The 14,163-nt window shown below is 33.1% G+C and overlaps 1 protein-coding gene across 4 annotated transcripts in view; it reads left to right on the top strand.

Moving 5' to 3' along the window:
• The window catches only part of LOC143249408 (neuronal acetylcholine receptor subunit alpha-7-like), an 88,943-nt gene that overhangs the window by 11,207 nt on the left and 63,573 nt on the right, over window positions 1–14,163 (top strand). For all 4 annotated transcript variants that reach the window (XM_076499206.1, XM_076499208.1, XM_076499204.1 and 1 more), the window contains exon 2: window positions 13,585–13,724. In XM_076499206.1, coding sequence (XP_076355321.1) covers window positions 13,585–13,724 — 140 coding nt within the window. The remainder of the gene's footprint in view (window positions 1–13,584; window positions 13,725–14,163) is intronic.

Genomic DNA, 14,163 nt, shown 5'->3' on the forward strand with positions numbered 1-14,163 from the left:
TTATTGTCTTGTTAACAGTATCAATAGAAATACCTAGATTAAACGATTTTTTGGTAAAGGGACTCGGATTAGCGCACTGTTTCTGATTGGTTTTCAGTGGGTTTTCAGCCCGCTCCGCTGAATGAAGTTTTTTTTTCACTTTCATAGACTATTTTGAAGATGCCTTTCTTCAAATATGTTGGTTTTTTTGTCTGTACGCGAATAATCAAGTTATACATATATTCTTTCCCAGAAAAGGCCGTGACTACTTTATACACCCATAAATATTTTTCTGGAGGAATTGAAAAATATAGAAAGGTCAGGAAATAGCTCCGAAAAAATTTTCTGAATATAAGCCATGTTGCTTGTGTCACCACAGCTCACAATTGCGGTGAGGAATCACTGTATTATCGTATATTATTTTAATATATATATATATAAGTGTTTCCTTATAGCAAAGCCACATTGAGCTATCTGCTGAGTCCACCGAGGGGAATCGAACCCCTGATTTTAGCGGCGTAAATCCGTATACTTATCTTCTCATATATAAAGCGATTAACTTTTATAAACTTATCATTATCGGTTTTAACCGTTTTAAAGCCTTTTGTCATCTCAGGTGACATTTAAATTAAACATACATACCTTTACTTAATCTAGCTGCTATTCCAGATACACTAGTATTCATTTTTCATTTGTTAAGCAGATCCAACAAATGATTAAACTACGAAAGATCGCCTCTTCCACGTGTATAATTTTGGCAGTTCTTCATTTCTTTGTTAATTCAATATATCAAATTCCACATTATTCCCAAAAGGTTTGCGAGTAGATTCTCCAAACACGTATTATCTCGTTATGCCTTCCTGTCTTTAATCTCGTATACACAATCTCAAAACGAAATGTAAATTAAAAATTGTCACTATTTGTAACCATTGTTTCATTGGTTATAACATTAAATTTTTAGATCAATTTGTATATAAAATGATCTTCCTGGGTCTTCAAAAATAAAAAGTCACTTCCATCAGTCGTTAAAAAAGAAGACAGATAACAACACAGGCCTGCAATGGTTTTATTGTCTTGAATTTTTTACATGTCCAATGATAATTTTTTTATGCTTGTACAGCTTGTATATAAAACGTCACATGTACTTTTACATACGTGAATCATTTCCATTGGAACGAGGTAACATTTTGTAATGCTTGAAATGGTCACAGCCACGAGCTGTAGATTTGTCTATACCAATCGCGACGTAAGAGTCTTTTCTTTCCTTTGTTTTTAATTAAAAGCAAAGCTACATAATAGGCTATCTGTGCTCTGCCCACCAGGGATATCGAAATCCAGTTTTTAGGTGGTGAGTCCACAGACATACTGCTGTGCCACTGGGGGCATAAGAGTTTTATCTATCATTCTAGAACCCGAACATTATAAACATGAAAATAAAAAGTGTTCATTGTGGTAAACGAAATATAAATTTGATGCAAGTAAAAGTTTTTTTTTTCACCGGGTTTGTAAACAAAATCCTAACATGACAAGTTTTCTTTTTTATCACAAGTGTTTCATAGTTTGCTTTGTTTTGTTAATGTTTTTGGTGTAATTTGATGTAGATACTTACCGCTAACTATTACTTCTTTTATATTTTCTAACACATTTTATACCTTTTGTTGTAATTTTTTTAGCAAGGTGGTATCTTGCATTGTTTTCTTTCCATATGCTAATTATTTAACTAGTGTTTTATTTCATGTATTTTTGTTTATACCCCCTCTTCGAGGTGGGATGAATAAAGAGAAAAATACGGATTTACAACGCTATAATCAGGGGTTCGATTCCCCTCGGTGGGCTGAGCAGATAGCCCTATGTGGCTTTGCTGTAAGAAAAACACACACACTGTACGAGTATACGTTATTATTAGATGATATTATAACGTAAAAACAAAACAACTTTAAATAATTAAGGTAAGATAATTTAATAAGATTTTGGTATTATTTTAAAGTATATAAATAATTTTAAATCCGAGATTAATTGTTGTTAGTCACGCAACGTTCTTTCTTTAACTTGAAACATTATTACAATTGGGAAAGGAATTTTCCCCTTTTTTACATGCAACTGCATCAAATCACAGTTTCCTTCTTATTTTCCTCTATCTCGTTTCCACTGTTCCAGTTTTTTACATGATCAGATCAGTACTAGAATCCTTCCATTTCCTTTTCTCCAGAACTGTCAAAATGAAAAAATTTCAACAGGTGATTTCCGTGAACCGTCGTTTAAGTGCTCGACAAAAAAAAAACAACCTTTATATGGATTACCTACGCAATAAAAAATGTAATTGTGGCCATTAAGCCATTGTAGAAAATCCTCGAGCATCTAAGTAACAGACACTTATCAAACGATAAAACTGTTTTTTTTTCTTTGGTGTATCTTCACTATAATTACACAACACAGATCATTTCATGGCCAACTGTGATAAAAGTAAAAAATTATATAAGGTTAGGCATACTTTTTGTGGCACATTTTGTATCACAGCTTCCATATTCTTTTTATATAAAGGTTTTCTTTTTTTAAGTTTTCGAACTAATAGGAGTATTCACTTAATATTTACGTGTACAAAATAGGTGTAATTGTTAAAATGCAAACGGTTAAACCCCTTCTATTTAACAGATAACTGAATGAAGTTTGATTAACCCCCCTTCAAAATTTTGTAGTGAACTGTCTTTTCTAACAATCGCATGTATCAATTTTTTAAACAATGATTCCATATAGATGTTTATAAAACAACTAATAGTTACCATGCTTGGACTATTATTCCATATAGATGTTTATAAAACAACTAATAGTTACCATGCTTGGACTATTATTCCATATAGATGTTTATAAAACAACTAATAGTTACCATGCTTGGACTATTATTCCGTGGATTTATAATTTGGGACCTAATGTTAAAAAACAACTGCACTTTAATATTTAGGGTTCCTTATTGAAAGCGACAGTAAAGTTCCACTACTGGCGATGGGTGCTGTTGACCTTTCCGCAGTCTATAAGTTCAAAATTTGGGACGGCTATACATTAATAGCCTTGTGTTTATTTGTGTGAATATGTTTGTAGATTACAGAAGTTTAACTTCTATTACTTATCTAAAAATGTGGAAATCGGTGAAATCGTGTATAAAGTTTTATAACGGATGGATTTTCGAAGAAGATGTTTTAGGTTTAGTTCAGATATTAGCATGGCATTATATCGAGTTTTTTTTTAATTTTAAATAGTGTCGGGTCTGGCTTGTTAGTAAGGGCTATTAACTCAGTTGCAAGGAAAGATTTAAACTAGGATTAGGAAGTGGTGAGGCTCAGGTTAAACTAAATGAAACAAAAAGATGAAAAGTTTGATGTAGGAAATAAGTATAGAAGTAATTGAGGATAGAATCAGTTGTTACTACTGCATAAAAAATAAAATAGATGACTTTAGAGCACTGATAGGAATGGAAGATTTTTATATAATGGGAATAACTAAAACATGGTTAAACATAGACGATTTTGATAACAGAAATACAGGGTTATTCAATATCGATAGAGTACTAAAGAGATGAAGATGAGTTAATAGTAAGGACTTTTAAAGTACATTAAGAGTTAACAAAATGTTAGGATGAGCTCGGACCCTTGAGGGATGATAAAAAAAGGCTTGTGTCTGATATCTGTCAAATGGTTGAGTTATCAAATTCTACTTTTTTAGAGAATATGCCTCATCTTGAACAGTTCATAAATGGAGGCAGAGTCGGACAATATGATGCTGTTAATTCAAAGTTTGTCAAGAAAATATTTGGAAGATTAAAAAATGATAAGGCTTCTTAGCCAAGTAGTATTTCCCCAAGGGTTTTGAAGGAGGCTAAGGATTAGATATGCGAGCCATTTGCTACTATATTTTGTAACTCTTTGAATAGTGGGCAGGTACCAAAGGATTGTAAATTAGCCAATGTTGTTTTTATTTCAAGGGATGTAATAAACTTTTACCATTAATTATAGGCCTATTAATATTACATCAGTTGTGTGAAAAGGTTTGGAAAGTCAAATAAAAGATGCTTTGGAAAGTCATTCAACAAAGTTTAGAAGTTTATTAGATAGGCAACATGGTTTCACCAAGGGAAATCTTGCCTTCAAAACCTTTCGATATTCTTTGAAAATGTTACTGCTTATTTATGTAGATGAGGGTATGGGCATAGATTTGGTGCATAAAGGCATTTGATAAGGGGCCATATGTAAAAATTGTTTTTATAGAAGTGGAGGATACGTTAACTAAATGGATAGAAAAGAGGTTGGATATAAGAAAGGAAAAGGTTGTTATAAAAGAAGTTCAGTCAAACTAGTTTAATGTCAAAAGTGGGGTACCTAGGGGCACAGACTTATAGGATCTTTTTGATTTATCTACTTCAAAGACATAGATGAAAGAATGGTCAATAAATTACATAAGTTTGCTAGCTGTAAAGAGAATGCTGGTGTCTTACAAAAGAATGTAGATCCTTTAGTGAGTTAGGACAAAAATTGCAAATGGGTGTTAATAATAATAAATGTAAGATAATGCATGTGAGTTGTTATAATTTGAATCGTAAGTATAATTTGGATTGAATTAACCCTAACAATATCATGAAAGAAAGGGATTTTGGTATAATGGACTATCAGTCTTTTAAGTGATCCAAGTAGTGTGATGTTGGTAGTGGTAGAGCAAATAGGAATATAGATTGTATTTAAAAAATATTGAATACAAGCCTATTATATTTTAATTAGACAGGCCACTGATTAGGTCACATTTGGAATAATGCATCCAGTCTTTGGCTCCATATTTTAGGAAGAATATCAAATTGTTGGAAAGAGTTCAGAGGAAGATTATAATAATGGTACTTGGAATGGAGGGTTTGTCATATCAGGAGATATTGTGATCTTTGAAACTGTTTTCTCTTGAAAAAAGAAGAGTTAGGGGATCTGATTAAGATTTTTAGGGTTCTAAAGAGAATTGAAAGTGTTGCTGCATCAGATATTTTCATACTTAACGGCTAGGGAGGAAAATATAAATTTTGGCAAGATATAATTCATCTTCAGCTACGACATTTGTATTTTTCTAACAAATGGTTCACCTCTGGAATTAGTTGCCTTCAGATGTTTTGGAGGCAGTAAAATGAAGCGAGTCTAAGACAAAGCTTGATAACTGTATGAATGATAAAGACCAGCTTTAAGATTTTTTAATAGTTTTAATTTATCTTAGAGGATGATGGGTGTGTGTGTGCGTTTTTCTTAGAGCAAAGCCACATCAGGCTGAGTCCACCGAGGGTAAAGGATGGGACAACAGAAATGGATCAATGTATTCCTTGTTGTCCTTAAAAATTATATTATGTTTATTCGGACTGTGAACTAAGCTTGTTAAATAATTTTATGTAATTAAACTCAGTATAATTAACTTTATGGTGGTTGTAAAAACTCTTTATGGTGGGTATAGAAGCTATTTATGGTGAGCATAGAAGCTCTTTATGGTGGTTATAGAATCTCTTTATGGTGAGTATAGAAGCTCTTTGCGTCTGTTTTAGATAAATTACATTATTCAGTTTTATTTCTGTAAATAAATTACACAAACTCAATATTTCAATTGATTCTGTTCAAAGTTCCATCCGTCTTACTAGAGTGATATTTCACCAGAGTTTTGGCAATGTATTAAATCTTATTTAGAAGCGTTTGAACTTGTTAAAGGGTATTCAAATATTCCCATAGTTCACAAGACTCATCACAAAAGTTACTGTAAACATCACTTATTCTGGTCAGTGACCGATGATCTTTGCAATTTCATGTCTTATAGCCGTTTTTCACGCCCTTCAGGTTTTATGGGCTATGGACTTTATTTTTGAGGAAATATTATAGCTAAAAATTTGCTGGTGAAATATTCTGAGGTACAGCAGGTCAAAAATCATATATTCAATTGATCTTTAAAATTACATTTTGACTAAAGTTGTTGTTGTTTTGAATTAGGCACAAAACTACACAATGGACTATTTGTGCTCTGCTTACCACAAGTATCGAAACCTGGTTTTTAGCGGTGTAAGTCTGCAGACATACCGCTGAGCCACTGGGGGGTTACTAAAGTAAATCTACCATTAATTTAACAGAGAACATTCGAACAACGGTCGCATGAAACTACACAATGACACACATTTTATTCAAATAACTAATCTCTTAGTTTTAAACGTTAATTTACAAGAAAATTGATTTAGGTATGTATCGTATAATAAGAACTAGAAACATGTTGAATTATGTTGACATTTTCTTAAAAATGAAACTTACGAATTTCCGTGTATCTCTGGTGAAATTGATTTTTCTTAGAAAAGGTAGTTTTAGAGGTACAATCTCTTTAGATACGATGTTTTTATTATTATTTCTCTGTAGTTTGTATTCTCGTCTTTATGAGATTAATTCTAAAATAAATCAATCACAAAAACTTTTACATAATTTCTTTGCTATTCAATTTGGCGTAGCAGCAAATCTAAGGACTTAACATGCTAAAAATTGAGTTTACATACCCATGGTATGTAGAAAGCTCATTGTGCATTGTGTAACGTTGCATTTAACAACAAGCAAACGAGCTATTCCATTTATGAAAATGTTTATAGGGCGTTTAGACTCTTTTATATGTCTTCAAGTTTTACTTCGTTCTAGAAATTATGTGATATGATTATGGTTTAAATAACTATAGTACAGTTACTTATATCATATAAAAATGAATAGTAACATGAGCATATGAAAGAGTAAGTCAAACAAATGAATATTAAGAATTGTTTGTTTCTTTTTTGTTTTTTGAATTACGTGAAAAGCTACATGAGAGCTATCTGAGCTAGCCTAATTTAGCAGTGTAAGACTAGATTGAAAGCAGCTAGTCATCACTACCCACCGCTATCTCTTAGACTACTCTTTTACCAACGAATAGCTGAATTGACCGTCACATAATGACGCCCATACGACTGAGAGAGCGAGCACGTTTGGTGGGACGGAAATTCGAACCCGCGACCCTCAGATTGTGAGTCGACTGTCGTGCGTATTAAGAACTCTGTTGGTAGTATATATTATAGTTGATAATAAATGGAAATTTTAGCTATTTCGAATATGGTTTAACTAGCAGATGCCCTTTGAAACAATTCGACGACAAATTTCCTTAAAATAGTGAAGAATAAATAAATTAAAATGTGCAGTCAACCTAATACCTTGGATCAGAATGTATACGTTGTTCTGTGTATTATTTAAGTAACGAAAATTTCATTCCGTTTGATTTTATGCAAATTAAACTCACTGCAATAAATTATTTGGATTTTGATGCAATGGGTGCATCTGACACAAAAGAGTACTTAGGTTCGCAAAGTAACCGCGGAGATTTGTTCCGTTAGGTGCCACCATTTCTTGTCATTTTACTGAGCGCAAGAAAAGACTGTTACCAAAGAAAACGCTTTTCCACAGTTGTCATTTCTATAGGAAGTGTCAAACGGGAGCTGTTGAATTCAATTCAGATCACTTTATTTTACATGGTAGAACAAACTCATGCATGTATATAATACGGACATAAAAAAGTAAACAAAAGTATATATAAACTCAACAACAACAAACATGTCCTCAAATACGTTGTTCTCTTTTTGCGCTTGTACCATCTATAATCGGATCTTCGAAATGCTTTTTTCAATCAGTCGACATAGGAAGTCTCGTTTCTTTTGTGTTCTTAATAAGTTTTTCTTAGATTGATTGTTCAGTACATAAGAAGACTGACCGATAGATGTTTATATCGACATGAAATTTTAGGAATTATATGAAAAATGAATAAGATTCCCATAATGTACGCTTGAAAATAATCATTTCAATACATATGTTTATTTTTCCCTACGATTAACTGTTCAGTGAATATAGGGAGTGACAGATGTACAGAAATATAACTATTACACACACATCAAGACGAATATTAGAAAGAAGAGTTGCAAGGTGGCGTCGAACTCGTAAATTACGGTTTAGGAACAATCCACTTTTTTCTTGTAAAAGAAGGAAAGATGAGTAATTGAATGACATTTTTATTGGTTTTTATTACACTTTAGCAAGATGTTCAGAACCTTCCTTTCTGTAAGTCAGAATAATATTACGCCTGCTGACTGAACGAGGATTTTCTGACGTATTTCCTGAAAGCGTTGTTGAGAACCACGTGTCGGTGGTGGTGCCCGTTAAAGTTGATTATTAATAAATGTTTTCTACTGAATCCTGCTGATATATATATATATATATATATATATCATGGTGGCTCTTTATTTCGACGTTTAAAATATCAAAACGATTATAAAAATATGTTAACAATAAGTAAAGTACAACAACCCAATCTATCTGTGACGCACTCTTATACACATAAACATAATATATATAGCAATACGAGATATCAGTTCACTATGCAAAATATAATGTAAGCAAACATTTATTATAAAACGATACAACTGAAAGCTTTAGTGATAAACAACATTAGAAGATGCCTCAGAGGAACCAACAAGGCCCAATGGGACAAAAAATTGAAGAAATAATGAGATTCCTAAAATTGACAAAGACATAGATAAATGTTGCTTTCCTGATCAAGAAATTAGATTTATAATTTCTTTCAACCATAAACCTTTCTTTTGCTTGTTTGTTCTATAAGGTGAAATACGAGTCAAACATCATAATAATAGTTACATTAGTTATTAACCAATTGCTCGGTATACCTTAGAATCTTTAAATAAATCTAGTTTTATAATATAATTTATTTATTGTGCTAAACTTAAATTACTTTTTATATACCTTAGCTGCAATATTATTTTAAATATAATTGTTTGTTGAAGTTCGCTTTAAGCTACTTGTCTTAATTCTGAAGAGATAATTTAAGTGGAAAACAGTTAGTCATCATCCTCATCAACTCTGAAGCTTCTCTATTACCAATGAAAAGTTGGATTGGTAACACGTTATAACACCACGCCTGAAAGGGAGCATGTTCGATGAAAGGATTCGAACTACGATGCACCGGTTTCGAGTAGAATCACCAAATTATGGCAGACCTTTAGTGAGGCGGAGCAGTTATCTTTTTATAACTTAGATTAGTTGAATTGGTTATCTGTTTATAACTTAGATTAGTTGAATTGCTCTATATTTTATTAACAATGTACGAATACTTACTTTCAGTTATTAAGCGTGAACTTAAAAACAAATTACCTAAACAGATGTTATAAGTTAAAGTAAGTGGTCGCAATAAAAAGAAATCATAATGTGTCTTGTTGACTCTAGCACTATGGCAAATGCAGTTTCAGCAGTTTGGGAGGAAAATAATTTTTAAAGATTTAGGTTATTAGTTACCAACAATGAGAAGATGGCCAGTTTGTGACGTACAAGCAAGACAGTGTGTTTTTGTGTGCACTTGTGCATTTAAGAAAACAGTATTATAAGTCAATTACACAACAGCTTCGTACGAACTCATGTTAAAAGCTTACAATTTATAATATTAATATGCCAGAACATTAAATTTTCATTAACTGATAAGCGCAATAGCGCTAAATCCATAAAGTGGCAGGTATGCTTAGAACTCACCAATCAGTTCCCATGTTATCTTCTAAGTTTCCCCTACTTTAGTAAGCCTGTCCCGTTATATTACCTTTTGCGTTATCTACGCTTATCTAAATATGTTCCAATCTGTCTTAACTGCCCCTCTAATGTGCTAGACTACGATTTTTTAAAAATAATTGCCATAACCACAAGGTTTTATAATGAAAGGTAGCATGTTCTAATTCTTTAATGTTTCAGCTGGGAACTGTGCATAAATATTTTGATTGGTTTACCAAATTATGGATAAAATTTTTTTTTTCTTCTGGGATATTGGAATATTAGTATCAACATTTAAAAACGCTAAAGAAACATTTCGATCTTGTTCGAAAGTACACTGGATAAAGAGGTATTTTTTCGAATTCAGGTGAAAAGACAAATTATTAATATCCTCTTGTTAAAAACAGAAAAAAACAAAACATCCACATATCTTCGCCAAAAGTTTAGAGCTGAAGTCTTGACGTGTTCCACAACCAACTGCCACGAGCGTTGAGACGTGGATTCTATACAGTAACTTGTAGTTTCCATGTAGCGTGCCTCAAGATGATGAACACGTGACTTTGACGTCGAGAGTGACGTCCAGTAGTGTAAAACATTAGTTAGTTTAGCCTTTATTTTAGTGTAGCAAACCAGTATGATAACACCGCGCCAAGCTATCAGATCAGAATCAGATATATAGTTAGACTATTCGATTCACAAAGTAGGATTTTTAACAAAAACAACAACAAACAGAAGCACTAGCTAATAGTTCCAAAATTTCAACAAAAATGTTTAAGCAAAGCATAAGAAGAAAAGTGAATAGTGTAATGGAGTGAATAGAACCTAGATTTGGTGGATTTTATGAAGAATGTATAGAATTATGGAATTTCTCCATCATTATTATCAGGATTTATTTTCAAAAATATGACAAAACCTTTAAGATTGAGAACTTTGGTTTACCTCTCTATTAATTCTGTCAGTAGGATTTGTGTTGAATATTATATAATGTACGTTTTTACCCATTATACAATTCAACTGATTCAGTAGTTTCATTTATTTTATAATTGGTAATATTCTAATTATAAATATTTATAATCGTTTTATGATTGATAATGTTATTTTTATAATTAATCGCTTGTTTGTCTTTGTAAAGTTCACCATAGGGATCGAAGCACGAATTTTAGTGTTACACAGTTACGACAGAAAGTGTTCGTACCCCTGCGTCGTGAGTAGTTTTTTTCTCGTTATTTAAAATGTATCATGATTAGGGTAATTAAAGTAGAGTATATTATAAATATTATATTAACACACATCTACATAAAGTTTTATGTAAATTGAACGACAACTAAACTGTTTATAAACAAATAATCAAACATAGGAGGGGCAGAAAGTGTTCGTGCGTCTACTTTAATGGTCAGTTGTGAAGCCTTTCATGTGAATTACTTGGTGCAATCTCTCCTCATAGCTCTTCATGATCGTTTGACAGTACTCGACTGGTATTTCCTTCCATTCTTCTTTACAGAAGGCCTCCAACTCTTGCAAGTTTTTCGAATGACGTTGATGAACCCTGGTCTTCAACTCATGCCAAAGGTTTTCAATTGGGTTGCGATCGGGTGACTGCGATGACCACTCCAGAACGCTTATATGGTTCCTCTGCAACCAGGATTGCACATACGTCGATGTGTGCTTTGGGTCATTGTCGTGCTGGAAGATCCAACGACGCCCAAGCCGCAAGTTCCGAGCATCATTCTTGATATAAGTGGTTAATATATCAACGTACTCTTCTTTTTTCATGATTCCGTTGACGCGGTGAAAGCTGCCTACACCAGAAGAGCTGAAGGAATCCCATAGCATGATCGAGCCACCTTTATGTTTTACTCTAGGGACGGTGTTTTTTGGAAAATTTCGTTCCCCCTTCTTACGGAAAATATAGCGAACATCATTGTGGCCGAAAAGCTCGATTTTACTCTCGTCTGACCAAAGAATACTCGTCCAATAAGTAAAGGGTTTATTTACATGCTTTCTTGCATGCCTCAACCGTGCTTCTAAATGAACAGGTTTTAAATATGGAGTTCTACGAGGACGGCATGCTTTGAACCCAGAAGAGCGTAACATGTTCGTAACTGTAGAGGTGTTTACTTCAACCCCTGTTTCCCCTATCAGTTTCTGTATGTCATTAACACTAACTTCTCTGAGAACCTTCCTCTTGGTTCTCTCTGTAATTTTGGTGGGGCGTCCGAAACGAGGGAGGTTAGCAGTTGATCCTGTAAACTTAAACTTGGCAATTATGCTTTGAACGATATATTTCGGTACATTAAGTTGTGTAGCAATACCGGAAAGAGATACATGAGACTTGTAGTTTACAATAATTTGGTTTTTTAAATCACTGGACAGTTGTTTCCTGTTCGCCATGATGACCAAGCAGATAATGTCGGAGACGGCGCTCAGTTGCCGGAAGTACATTTTTTGCTGGATAAATTCCAATAATTATGAACCCAGTGTCTAGTTCTGGAATGGTATAATGTAGTTTATTCTCCAAACTAAACAAAATATTTGTGGGAATATCAGTTTTTTTACATGTTCTGAAATGTATGAACACTTTCTGCTCCTGCTATTTTTGGTTATTTATTTATAAACAGTTTATTTGTCGTTTAATTTACATAAAAATTTAAGTAGATGTGTGTTACTATAATATTTATAATATACCATACTTCTATTAGCCTACTCGTGATACTTTTTAAGTTATGAGCAAAAAAACACTCGGGACGCAGGGGCACGAACACTTTCTGTCGTAAGTGTAAGTTCTCAGGCTTACAGATGTACCACTGGGGTTTTTCACACAATAATATTTTCTTACATAGATAATAGTGTTCTTTTTATAAGTGATAATATTATTTTATAATCGGTAATTTATCTTTTTTGAATGGTTTGGTTTGTTTTGAATTTTGCGCAAAGCTGCACGAGGTCTATCTGCGATAGCCGTCCATACTTTAGCAGTGTAAGAGCAGAGGGAAAGCAGCTAGTCATAACTATACACTATCAACTCTTGGGCTACTCTTTTACCAACAAATAGTGGGATTGACCGTCACATTATAACGCTCTCACGGCTGAAAGAGCGAGCATGTTTGATGTAACGGGGATTACTAGTCGAGTGCCATAACCACCTGGCCATGCTAGGCCTTTTTGAATGGTAGTGATGATTTTATAAAGAATAATACTGTTTTTATATCTGATAATATTTCTTTTACAAGTGATAATAATGTTTTACAATAGGTAATTTGTCTTTTATAAATGATACTGACGATTTTGTAATTCTTAGTATTTCTTTCTGTAAACGATAAATAATGTGAAATGTCCTACGAACAACAAATAGAAGAAAGTGGAAGTAATTTTATTGTATATATTACTATGACGAAATCACTAATCTCACAGAGCAATGTAATAATTTTATTGTTGTAATTTAAAATACAGTTTGTTTTAAGAACTGAGAAACCTATTATAACATGTAACAAGAGTACGAGTTCTGTTTTTAAAAGTGTATCTGTTTCTTCAGTTGAGAATTAAAAATACTTGAAATATTGATGGCAGTCTTGATAATTTAGTTTGAAAAATTTATTTATCACGTCGGATGAATTTTAAGATTCTGTTTGCAATAATTAGACTTGTTTATAACTTAAATTATATAGAAGAGCACGTTAACATATTATTTAGCATTGCAGACTTTAGTTTTATGAAACTTACCTTCAAATAACGTCATTTTTCCAATTTTTTAAAACTAATTATCGATGTATGGAAAAACACTCAAGAAAATATAAGAAACTTCTTACAGGGCAGCGCGAGACTGATTGTTAAACACAAGAATATTTGTTACCGAAACGTTACTTGTTACAAAATGTTCGTTTAACAAGATTTGTCAGGCAAAGCAAGTAAGAAATGTGTGAAGCTTTGACAAAAACACATGTTTTAAAGACTGTGTAAGAAACATGCATATTACATAATATGTTATTTTTTTCAGGTTCTTCCCAGGGGAAACATGAAAGGCGACTTTTGAACCAACTTCTCGACAACTACAATGCTATGGAACGACCTGTGGCGAATGAATCAGAACCTCTAATACTTACTTTTGGACTTACTCTACAACAGCTAATAGACGTGGTAAGAATTTTTTTATCGCTATAATTTATTTTGTTGCAAATATCCTAATAACAATTCCTTCAACATGGAAAATATGTTCCGAATATGGAACAAATATTTCCTAAAACATCTGAAGGGTACTTTATTAAGTATTATAAGAACTGAAACGAGATGACAAAGAAAAGGTTCGGCCCGGCATGGCCAGGTGGGTTAAGGCGTGCGACTCGTAATCTGAGGGTCGCGGGTTCGCATCCCGTAGCCCCAAACATACTCACTCTTTCAGCCGTGGGGGCGTTATAATCTGACGGTCAATCCCACCATTTGTTGGTAAAAGAGTAGCTCAAGAGTTGGCGCTGAGTGATGATGACTAGCTGCCTTCAGTCTAGTCTTACACTACAAAATTAGGGACGGCTAGCGCAGATAGCCCTTGAGTAGCTTTGCGCGAAATTCAAAAAAAAAA

Source organism: Tachypleus tridentatus, chromosome 4, assembly GCF_004210375.1.
Source record: "Tachypleus tridentatus isolate NWPU-2018 chromosome 4, ASM421037v1, whole genome shotgun sequence".
Lineage (NCBI taxonomy): Eukaryota > Metazoa > Arthropoda > Merostomata > Xiphosura > Limulidae > Tachypleus > Tachypleus tridentatus.